Below are 11,618 nucleotides of genomic sequence, written 5' to 3' on the forward strand. Positions count from 1 at the left end.
ATGCTAGATACAAAATGGGTTTAAGTAAGAAAATATTTACAATAAGGGAAAAGAGTGACAAACACAAACTACAGTAACGTTAACAAGGATCAGTCAAACGGACAAAAATGTTCCAAAATTTTTCAAGAGTTGGAACTTTGTTTTCCATATTAGACAATACACGTATACCTGTCTGACACGAAGGGCCTGAAAGTCCAGCTGGACAGAGGCACTTAAACGGAGCCTTACAGGTTCCACCGTTCTTAGCACAGCCAGGATCACATTCAGCTGCAACGTCCAAACAAAGATATTATCAGCATAACAATCAGTCATATATTACACCGTTACGCTTACGTGTTGTACATCTAGATCCCGTCCATCCGGACGAGCACTGGCATCGCCCTGGACTCGTACACGTTCCCGAGTTCTTGCAAGTAGGCGAGCAAATAGCTGCAATCAACACACTCACAGTCACCATTTTGGCTGATTTATGATCACACGAGCACTCACGTTTGCATACGTTGCCTACGGCAGAGTACCCAGAACAACAGAGGTACTTCGTTTGATACGTCGTCGAATATGTTGTTCTGTAGATAGTTCTATATTTTACACTAAAAGATTAACACAATGGCGTCATTTGCCAATGAACATTGCCTAACTCTGCATGGGACTCACCGTGTCACCGTGCAGGAAAACCAGCCCCAGAGATCCCAACACCGCGTACTGGACTTCACCGTGTAGCGTTGTTGCACAGTAATTTTTTGAGACACCTTGAAGCTGCAAATGGGCCCACCATCAATGAATAATTTTATTCATTGTATTTCATGACGATAACGCAAACAACATACATTTTAGTGTACCCATGCAGTATAGCAACGATCCTTTCTACGAGTGTACACGTCACATGCTGACAAGGATGCGATTGTTCATCGCAAGCAAACAAAATGGTTCACTAGGTAAACATTCCTTGCAACAAAAAGTCCCTTGACGTGTGATTGCAAAATCACTTGTAGGTTGCAATTTAGATTAGACACAAGCGCATACCTATCGACGTTTCTCGCAATATGCAGCACTGGCATCACTGCAGACCTGCTAGTCATTACTTGCATCTAGTTACAGTACCTGACACGAGTGGTGCAGACATTGGAGCCAGTGAGACTGCCAGCGCATTGAGTGCAGAGAAGCAACAGCAACAAGACAATACCCGAAACTCTCTTTACTTCCAAAGAGAGAGAAAGCTTCATGGTTCTGTGAATGACAAATCCCCGTACATAAATTCTAATTTGGGTGCACGACTACGCCCTTCCATTATCTTATCAAATTTCGTCTGGGAATTAATTAATAAGACCGTGTCATCACGCTATATTTGATTCGAGAGTAGAAGGCTAAGCAACATCCACATGCACTGGCAACTGGATTGCGAACCGATCGCGATCCGGTAGCAAACGTCGAGTACACACTTATGTAATTAGAAGTCCACTTTAGAGGCAATCGCCATCCGATCGTGATCTATTTCTGGTCTAGCTATAGTGTTACAGGGGCTGGGCTATAGAGACGTCGCGAAGACCCACTGTGTATTAATTAGCCGCGGCCTACCAGACCCGTTTGAGGTCGAGCGCAAATAAAAATTGGCCGATTAGGCTATTTCACTTACTATCCATACTACCCTTATAGACGACATTAGGTTATAACCACATCCCCTCCTTGAAAAATTAATATGGACAACATATCCCTACCAGGAAATTTACTATGGGACGACAATTTGTAATTAATACATTTTTTAATTAATAAAATTTTTAATTAATAAAATTTGTAATTAATACAATTTTTAATTAATAAAATTTGTAATTAATAAAATTTGTAGTTAATACAATTTTTAATTAATGAAATTTGTAAATAATACAATTTGTAATTAATAAAATTTGTAATTAATACAATTTGTAATTAATACAATTTTTAATTAATAAAATTTTTAATTAATACAATTTGTAATTAATACAATTTGTAATTAATACAATTTGTAATTAATACAATTTTTAATTAATGAAAATTTGTAATTAATAAAATTTGCAGTTAATACAATTTTTAATTAATAAAATTTGTAATTAATGAAATTTGTAAATAATACAATTTGTAATTAATGAAATGTGTAATTAATACAATTTGTAATTAATAAAATTTGTAATTAATACAATTTGTAATTAATACAATTTGTAATTAATACAATTTGTAATTAATAAAATTTGTAATTAGTACAATTTGTAATTAATACAATTTTTAATTAGTACAATTTGTAATTAGTAAAATTTGTAATTAATACAATTTGTAATTAGTACAATTTGTAATTAATACAATTGTAATTGTCGCTTCACTGAGGTGTTGGAAGTCGAGGTAGACTTGAGCCTGTACACTCTAGAGAAGTGTAGATGTTTCCGCGGAATAGGATCCACCAAGTTCTGACGGAGTATATAGTTATAGGATAGAGAAATGCTTTCAAGTTTACGCAAATGCTCGGCATATGAACGGTACCGTCAGTTTCAATAATTAACTAATTATTTAAATCACACATAGATCTCGCATTCGTTCGTTGAGATGTAAGTTTGTCCTTTACGGTTTAGGAATCGTTTGCTGCAGATCCGCATAATGATCGTTGATGACATTTAGCCTTCCACAAGAATGTTACCAGGGTCACGAGGAGGAAAGTCAGCACCAGTCACACACACACACACACACACACACACACACACACACACACACACACACACACACACACACACACACACACACACACACACACACACACACACAATTCAACATGCTTCTCATGACCTCTCAACCATAAAAGTGTCTATTTCAATACTAAACAACCCAGCAGTAAACGACAGCCTAAAGACATTGCTATAAGCACACGTGTCCACAGGTGGTTGCCAAAACAAGTACACAATTTGTGATAAAATATTCATGTTTTCCTAACTCACATTGCCCACATGTAACCGTGACACCAACCAACTATTGACCACCATTCGTCATTCTTCATCCCGATGCACTGCATCTGCAGTCTCATACAATGGCTCCTCTGTAGTAAAACGAGCAGCACCGGCAATCAATGCAGATCTATCATAACACGGATTGGTAGCCATCTGATCTATTGGCAAAGGTTCACTAAAGTTAAGTTGCTCGTCCGGATCTGGAGATAACGATCCTTCTCCTGGTAAGCTGTTTCTCATCGGTGGCATCGGTGCAATGTACATAGAGTCATTGCATAGCATGTTTCCTGAAAAGTGATTGTTTTCCTTAGATTTCCTGGGTCATTGATCGAGCTATAAGCTAATCAACATGTCACACTTTCATTGCTCCGCAACAGTCAGACTAGCAAGACAATAGTACCTACACATGATACCACCGGTACAGCATACGTAGAATAACCAGGTTTTGATAATCTAGAGACACAAACACAACAGCTATTATATAATATACGTGAAACACGAGCTATAGACAAATTTAAGATGTTTGGAATTATTCTTGCCATGCAGTACAGTTGGCCTATAAAATCATGCAAATTGACATAAACAAGACTTAGTTGTCGCACTCGTGTATCCCATCATCATTCCAGGTTGCCCGGAAATCATCAATAAATGAGTGATAGTCAAACATTTAACTGTATTGTATTCTAAAGTTTGTGCCTGTGTCAGACTGCAGAGATACTAAAATTAAGTGTGTCCATTTCGTCATGTGATAAGTCGTGATGACACATGAAATATATTATACTGTAGCTACTAAAATCTATATTTAAATTTACGGATGTTTAGAATCAACGCTTGGCTTTGTCCAACAGCAACGTCCCTATACCAATTATTAATATCAACATTTCAAACTATCAATTGCGTTGGACTTGATATCGATTTTCCTATCCTGAGTATGCGCCATTCTGTTGCTGTATGTCATCCATCACATACAAAATTAACGACTGTTACGTTCTACATAGGTTCGAGTGCCAAGTCGTTCGTCTCTCTCCAGGACCTAAGACAAAGACGTTCTCGTCTTGTGAAAGAAGGTGTCTTGCTCCTCATGGGGAGAGACGACCGGCTAGACTGTCTGACACCCCACCCCATGTTCTACAGTAATATCTGCACAACTCAAAGACAAAGCATACAAACTAAGATTCGTTATATTAATTAATGTAATTAACATAATAAATACTAAATACAAAAAATATTTGAATAGCATTATTGTGGCGTAGTTTTGTGTAATAATTGTTGTTTTGTTTATATATTTATTTACATTACTATGGGATTATCTATAATGCGTTACGCTTCAGTGATTGTAAATCCAAGTTTCCCCAATTTTCAAAATTTTGTGCAAGCTTACTGTATTAACACTTTACCGCCATACCTCTTTCCATAATAAATAATAACCAAGTAAATAAATAAAATAATTAAGTAAATGTATAAATGACAAATTAAACAAATTAAATACATCAATACACACATAAAACAAAAAGTTACACAACACAAAAATTCCTTACGCCTCAAAAATTGTAAATCCAAAAATTAATTTTTAACAAATTTTTCTTAAGCTTACTGTATTGACACTTGATTTTCACGCGTATTCCCATAGCTCACACTGCAAACATGGCTCAACGTATCATTATCATCGTTGCTTAGTTAGGTCTGACAATGCTTCCTACCTCATCATGTCCGCACGCTTTCGTCGTCTTATTACTATCACCAGTATAATAGACAAGGACACAAGAATGACGGCTGCACCACCTCCAACACCTTCCCATATAACAGATGAATCTTTTGCCTTTGACCCTCCTGAGATTACAACTAGAAAATACAGCAATTTAGACATAAAGGATTTGACGTGTAAAATGACGCCATACCTGTCTCTTGACAGTTCTCACCGTCCCAAGACTGACCCTCTGGACAAGCACAAATTCCTGTCTCCGGGTCACATTTTCCGTTTAGACATTCCTCACTGCATGTTTGTGTACATCCAACGCCGTACAAATCAACCTCACACACTGAAGTGACATGATTTCCTTCCTTAATAACTCAAAAGTCAGCCAAAGTTTGCATACCCGCTTGGCAATCGTCTCCAGTGCGCCCGCTGGGGCACTGGCAGCCAGATTTTTTGTCACACGCTGCATCTACGAGCTCACATTGACAATCTTGACAGCCCACTCCAAATGTACCGTCCGGACATTCTTAACAGAAAACTTTAGATGTCCAACAGCAACGTGGTAGGTGTTAGGGGGGAAGGGTGTAGCTACGTGAGACTAGTGCGTGCGCGCGTGCGTGCATACGTGCGTGTGTGCGTGTGTGCGTGCATGTGGGTGTGTAAGAACGCATGTCAAGGAAAGTTAACAGAGTGCCAGTTTGCTGATGACGGAGCTCTTTCATTATCAAGATCAGGTGCGGAGAGGGTAGCATTGAAATACCAGCAAACAAGCAGTGATTTTTGGGTTGACTGTTAGCATGCTCAAACAAACACATGCACGTTAACAAGAAGACACTGGTTGAGAGAAGTGACTGTGCACATATTCCGCTGGAAGGAGGTAACATATTGAGATGGTACATGAGTTTCCTTATCTTGGGTTACACATAACCAGTTCAAGAGGAATGAGTGTGGATGTACACAAAAGAGTAACTAAGCGCCATGCAGGGGTTATCGGGGCTCTAAGGAAGGCTGTCTTCTTGACAAATATCTTACGATAACAACAAAGAAGAACATTTACAATGCGTGTGTTTTGTTTGTGTTACTTTATGTACTAAAATGTTGAGTCCCTCTTAGAAAGCAGAAAAAGAAGCTGAACACCTTTCACCATCCATGCATAACAACCGTCCCTAATGCATTTCCAAATGCTAAAGTGGTCTGAGCACAATGACATCACAATAGCGAAAGTGAGAGGAGGTAGGAGATGATCGAGAAAACTGAATCTGAAAACGTGAAGAAGAAAAGTCTGCAATGGGTGGGACATCGCACAAAAATGCCAGACAATAAAACACAGAACCCATTCTATTGGAGTGCTTGCCCCAACCCAGCTCAAGATGTGTTCCAAAGAAGAGATAGAAAGATGTGATAGAAATAGGCCCTAAAGACATTGAAGTGTCAGAGAAAGAATGCTATGATAAGGCTGTGAAGTCGAGAGCGGAGTGGAGTGCATTTGAAATGTAGCAAAAAGATATTAGTGGTACGTGTTCCGGTGGCAGACAGAGAAGCGATGTGTGAGGTGAGCTCTAGAACCTTTAGAAGACAGCAGCACAAGTGCGTGGACAAGATACCAAAGCCTTTAAGAAAGCGCTAAGGTGCAGTCCAAAGTCAGTATTGATTTAGATAGTTCTGAAGTGGAGGAGGTTTGGCGGCATACATAGATGTGTAAAAGAAACCTAGCCCTTACAATATTTGACTACTAGACTTGTTGTTCTTCGGGGCAATCATGACCGCGTAACGGTACCTTTACAACAGAACAGCACAAGTGTGTGTGTGTGTGTGTGTGTGTGTGTGTGTGTGTGTGTGTGTGTGTGTGTGTGTGTGTGTGTATGTGTGTGTGTGTGTGTGTGTGTGTGTGTGTGTGTGTGTGTGTGTGTGTGTGTGTGTGTGTGTGTGTTCGCATGCGCGCGTGATGTGCGTGTGTATTTCATTTTATATATTTATACATTAATATGTAAATATCTATTTATATAACGGATATTATTGTTAATAAAACTTACCCTGATCACAACGAAGTCCGGTCCAACCTTCTGGACACAAGCAAGTGCCATTCCTTGCATCACAGTAGTCAAATTTGCAGTCACAGTGTTCCTTACAGTCTCGACCGTACATCCCTTTCTCGCAAGCTAATCACAATGGAAAGAAAACAAACAAGATCTAATGAGTAAGATACGTAAACTCTAAATGATAAAATATTTCTAACGTTGTGAACATGTACTCCCGGTCCAGCCTTCGGTACAGTTGCAGTCCCCAATTTCGTGGTCACAAGTGCCTGCATTGTGGCACCTACAGATGTTACTACATTCATAACCCCATAGTCCTGATGGACACGGATCAGAACAGGTAGAACCTAATGTGAAACCAGAAACAAATTTATTCTACTTAATTATTGTGTGTGTCTGTGTCTGTGTCTGTGTCTGTGTCTGTGTCTGTGTCTGTGTCTGTGTGTGTGTGTGTGTGTGTGTGTGTGTGTGTCTGTGTGTGTGTGTGTGTGTGTGTGTGTGTGTGTGTGTGTGTGTGTGTGTGTGTGTCTGTGTGTGTGTGTGTGTGTGTGTGTGTGTGTGTGTGTGTGTGTGTGTGTGTGTGTGTCTGTGTGTGTGTGTGTGTTAGTGTGTGTGTGTGTGTGTGTGTGTGTGTGTGTGTGTGTGTGTGTGTGTGTTAGTGTGTGTGTGTGTGTGTGTGTGTGTGTGTGTGTGTGTGTGTGTGTGTGTGTGTGTGTGTGTGTGTGTGTGTGTGTGTGTGTGTGTGTGTGTGTGTAGAGTACTTGTCGTTCTTACCGATTCAGCCTGGTTTACAGTGGCATGTGCCGTCCACGCTACTGCAACTCTCAGCATTATCGCAATTACAAAGCTGTAGACAGTCAGCCCCAAACTGAAATCCCTGCAATAAAAATAGGTAGGTTGACCATACACCCAAAACACAAACACACGCACGCACGCACGAACGCACGCACGCAAACACGCACACACACACACACACACACACACACACACACACACACACACACACACACACAAACAGACAAACACATACAAGCTCACTACACGTAGGCATCAAGTTACAATCAAACTGACTGAACATGGTTCAGAACAATTCTCTCCCAACCATCCATCAGTACAAGTACACGATACATTAACATGATCACAAGCGGCTCCATTCAGACACAAACATTCTCGACGGCAGCGATGACCGTAGAAGCCACTGTCGCACATCAATTCACAAAATGTACCATGCCACCCATCCAAGCAAGAGCACGACGCATCGACGAGAGAGCAAGTGCCATTATTCTGACATCCACACGACCCAATGCAGTAGAACCCATACGTTCCATACGGACAAGTTTGATCACAGCTGTCAGAGGCAAAGATGGAGGTGTGCATACATTCTGTATGGAATTGTGTCTCACATTGTGCCATTGTATCCATTCGTGCAGACACATGATCCGTTGACTGGATTACAGTATGCATCGTTCTGACACTGACACTGACCAAGGCATTTGTGGCCAAACGTTCCCTTCTGACAACTTGCATGGCACGATGGCTGTGCCCAACCATCCAAGCACTCACACTCACCGCTACTCTGATTACACCTGCAATAATCATATATATATATATATATATATATATATAACACATGACAGGAGGAGATAGACAATGAGCTATTCTATAAGATGCACGTATACAATTCATTGAGCTAAATAGTCCACACTGCTTACATTTCTTACCTTCGGCTGTTTATTCTCTCACAAGGACATGCAATACAAGCAGTTCCATTCCAGTACTCCCAGTCGTCTAAACAGGCTAAAAAAATTATTAAAATTGCCAGTTAAAAATTTAAATTACTGTTAGTCAGGCGTGGCCTACGTTTCTCACAATCTCGACCGGCCCAATGCCCAATGCAAGTGCATGTCCCATCAACAGGATTGCACAATCCACTGTTAACACATGTGCACTTTTGTTCACATCTGAAACCATACGTATTTGCCGGGCAAGTTTTCTCGCAGTCTTGACCAATGAACCCAGGAGGGCAGCTAAACGTGTCCAAACCATATTTGAAAAAATTCATGTTTGTAAATACGTGAAGTGTTCTTACTTGCAACTTCCCCTATAAGGATCACATGTTCCGCCGTTCTGGCATGTGCAGTTGAAGTTGCAATTAGGACCGTGGAGACCGTGGGGGCATGTGTCCGTGCAAATTGCACCTCTCCAGCCGTGTCGACATTCACAACGACCGCTCACATGACTGCAGTTGAAAGTGTTCGATTTGTCACATAGACAAGAGTGGCTGCAATTGTGACCGAAAGTCCACGCGGAGCAGCGATGCTCGCATCTAAAACACACTTGTTATTGCGTACTAGATGGGTAAAGTATATTTACTTTACTCACGATTTTCCGTAATATCCGGAAGAACAAGTGCAAACTCCAGTGACGTGGTCACATGATGCTCCATTATTGCACGTGCAGGAGGAGCACCGTAGGCCATATGTTCCTGTTGGACATGCCTGATCGCAGTTTGTTCCCTGCCATCCAGCCGTGCAGTTACAAGCCCCTGTAACCGGGTTGCATAAAGCTCCGTTGCGGCATGAGCACCTCTGTGTGCAATTCTGTCCAAATCGGTCACCACTGCATGCTAGATACAAAATGGGTTTAAGTAAGAAAAATATTTACCATAAGAGAAAAGAGTGACAAACACAAAATATGATAATGTTAACAAGGATCAATCAAACGGACAAAAATGTTCCAAAATTTTTCAACAGTATACACTTTGTTTTCCTTATTAGACAATACACGTATACCTGTCTGACATGAAGGGCCTGACAGTCCCGCTGGACAGAGGCAAGTAAACGAAGCCTTACAGGTTCCACCGTTTTTAGCACAACCAGGATCACATTCAGCTTCAACAAGGTCCATGCAAAGATATTCATAACAATCAGTCCTTACGTGTTGCACATCTAGATCCCGTCCATCCGGATGAGCACTGGCATCGCCCCGGATTTGTACACGTTCCCGAGTTCTTGCAAGTAGGCGAGCACTCAGCTGCCATCAACACACTCACAGTCACCATTTTGGCTGATCTAGGATCACATGAGCACTCACGTTTGCATACGCTGCCTACCGCAGAGTATCCAGAACAACAGAGGTACTTCGTTTGATACGTTGTCGAATATGTTGTTCTGTAGATAGTTCTATATTTACACTAAAAGATTAACACAATGGCGTCATTTGAGAAATGAAACATTGCCTAACTCTGCATGGGACTCACCGTGTGACTGTGCAGGGAAACAAGCTCCAGATATCCCAACACGTCGTAGTGAACTTCACCGTGTAGCGTAGTTGCACAGAAGTGTTTTGAGACACCTTCAAGCTGGAAACGGGCCCACCATCAACAAATAATTATTCATTGTATTTCATGACGTTAACGCAAACAAAATACATTTTAGTGTACCCATGCAGTATGACAACGATCCTTTCTACGAGTATTCACGTCACATGCTGACCAGGATGTGATTGTTCATCGCAAGCAAACAAAATGGTTCAACAAGTAAACATTCCTTGCGACTAAAAGTTCCTTGACGTCTGATTGCAAAATCCCTTAGAGGTTGTAATTAGATTAAACACCAGCGCATGCCTATCGACCTTTCTCGCAATATGCAGGATTGGTATCACTGCAGACCTGTTAATCATTACTTGTATCTAGTTTTCCAGTACCTGACACGAGTGGTGCAGACATTGGAGTCATTGAGACTGCCAGCGCATTGCGTGCAGAGAAGCAACAGCAACAAGACTATACCCGAAACTCTCTTTACTTCCAAAGAGAGAGAAAGCTTCATGGTTCTGTGAATGACCAATCCCCGTACATTAATTATAATTTGGGTACGACCAGGCCTTTCTAATTATCTTATCAAATTTCGTCCGGGAATTAATTGATAAAAACAAGTCATCAGGCTAGACCCATTTGATTCGAGAGTAGAAAGTCAAGCAACATCCACATGCACTGGCAACTGGATTGCGAACCCATCGAGATCCGCTAGCAAACGTCGAGTACACACTTATGTAATTAGAAGTCCACTTTCGAGGCAATCGCCATCTGATCGTGATCTATTTCTGGTCTAGGTGACATCGAAGACCCAATGCGCCTCGGGCCCCCAGACCCGTGTAGCGCAAATTAAAATAAGCTATTTCACTTACTATCCACCCTTACAGACGACATTCGGTTACAACCACATTCCCTCCTTGGAAAATTAGTATGGACAACATATCCCTATCAGGAAATTTACTATGGACAACAATTTGTAATTAATTAATACAATTTGTAAATGTCGCTACACTAGGGTCTGGGAAGTCGAGGCTACAAGGAACTCTCGATGGTCTCAAAAGCCTTTACTCTAAAGAAGTGTAGATATTTCCGCGAAATAGGATTCACGAAGTATATAGCTATAGGATAGAGAATTGTTTTCAAGTTCACGCAAATGCTATGCATATGAAAGGTACCGCAAGTTTCAATAATTAACTAATTAATTAAATCACACATAGATCTCGCATTGGTTCATTGAGATGTAAGTTTTGTCCTTTACGGTATAGGAATCATTTGTTGCAGATCCGCATAATGATCAGCCCTACCAATCTGTCGTTGATAACATTTAGCCTTCCACAAGAATGTTACACAGGTCACCAAGAGGAAAGTCCGCACCAGTCACACACACACACACACACACACACACACACACACACACACACACACACACACACACACACACACACACACACTCGAACACACCTCTCATGACCTCTCAACCATAAAGTGTCTATTTCAATACTATACAACAACCCAGCTGTAAACAACAGCCAATAAACGTGGATATAAGCACACGTATACACAAGTGTTGCCAAAACAAGTACAAGATTTGTGATAAAATATTCGTG

The 11,618-nt window shown here is 40.8% G+C and overlaps 3 protein-coding genes across 3 annotated transcripts in view; all 3 read right to left on the reverse strand.

Moving 5' to 3' along the window:
- The window catches only part of LOC134180808 (multiple epidermal growth factor-like domains protein 6), an 18,970-nt gene extending 17,731 nt beyond the window's left edge, over positions 1–1,239 (reverse strand). Inside the window, exons 1-6 of the mRNA XM_062647992.1 lie at positions 1,102–1,239; positions 655–756; positions 490–590; positions 334–429; positions 169–267; positions 1–3 (exon numbers count right to left, since the gene is read on the reverse strand). The exon at positions 1–3 is cut by the window's left edge and continues 241 nt beyond it. Coding sequence (XP_062503976.1) covers positions 1–3; positions 169–267; positions 334–429; positions 490–590; positions 655–756; positions 1,102–1,223 — 523 coding nt within the window. The 5' untranslated portion in view covers positions 1,224–1,239. The remainder of the gene's footprint in view (positions 4–168; positions 268–333; positions 430–489; positions 591–654; positions 757–1,101) is intronic.
- Positions 1,240–2,815: 1,576 nt separating this feature from the next.
- Positions 2,816–7,587, reverse strand: LOC134181672 (multiple epidermal growth factor-like domains protein 10). The gene is made up of 9 exons (XM_062648937.1): positions 7,473–7,587; positions 6,899–7,045; positions 6,696–6,821; positions 5,063–5,188; positions 4,865–5,005; positions 4,667–4,808; positions 4,561–4,602; positions 3,367–3,419; positions 2,816–3,306 (listed from the first exon to the last, which is right to left on the reverse strand). Exons 3-9 carry the CDS (start codon positions 6,805–6,807, stop codon positions 3,203–3,205), a joined length of 720 nt encoding a protein of 239 aa, XP_062504921.1. The 5' UTR covers positions 6,808–6,821; positions 6,899–7,045; positions 7,473–7,587; the 3' UTR covers positions 2,816–3,202.
- LOC134180809 (multiple epidermal growth factor-like domains protein 10) lies at positions 6,826–10,210 on the reverse strand. Its single transcript, XM_062647993.1, has 13 exons — positions 10,193–10,210; positions 9,958–10,059; positions 9,811–9,891; positions 9,636–9,731; positions 9,077–9,324; positions 8,788–9,024; positions 8,559–8,725; positions 8,420–8,495; positions 8,102–8,284; positions 7,801–8,046; positions 7,473–7,575; positions 6,899–7,045; positions 6,826–6,852 (listed from the first exon to the last, which is right to left on the reverse strand). The coding sequence occupies exons 1-13, from the start codon at positions 10,208–10,210 to the stop codon at positions 6,826–6,828; spliced, it is 1,731 nt and encodes a 576-aa protein (XP_062503977.1).
- Positions 10,211–11,618: the final 1,408 nt, after the last annotated feature.

The sequence above is a fragment of the Corticium candelabrum genome, chromosome 6, assembly GCF_963422355.1.
Source record: "Corticium candelabrum chromosome 6, ooCorCand1.1, whole genome shotgun sequence".
Taxonomy (NCBI): Eukaryota; Metazoa; Porifera; class Homoscleromorpha; order Homosclerophorida; family Plakinidae; genus Corticium; species Corticium candelabrum.

Bases quoted from the DNA above. Each gene is read 5' to 3' on its own strand.
- LOC134180809 (XM_062647993.1), bottom strand. The intron at 9,892-9,957 runs GTGAGTCCCATG...TTAATCTTTTAG, and splicing joins TTTCCCTGCACAGTCACACG to TGTAAATATAGAACTATCTA. The intron at 8,726-8,787 runs GTAAGAACACTT...GGACACGTTTAG, and splicing joins CCTTATAGGGGAAGTTGCAA to CTGCCCTCCTGGGTTCATTG.
- LOC134181672 (XM_062648937.1), bottom strand. From the start codon at position 6,807: ATGTACGGTCGAGACTGTAAGGAACACTGTGACTGCAAATTTGACTAC. The intron at 5,006-5,062 runs GTATGCAAACTT...ATGTCACTTCAG, and splicing joins TGGAGACGATTGCCAAGCGG to TGTGTGAGGTTGATTTGTAC. The intron at 4,603-4,666 runs GTAGGAAGCATT...CCATGTTTGCAG, and splicing joins AAGCGTGCGGACATGATGAG to TGTGAGCTATGGGAATACGC.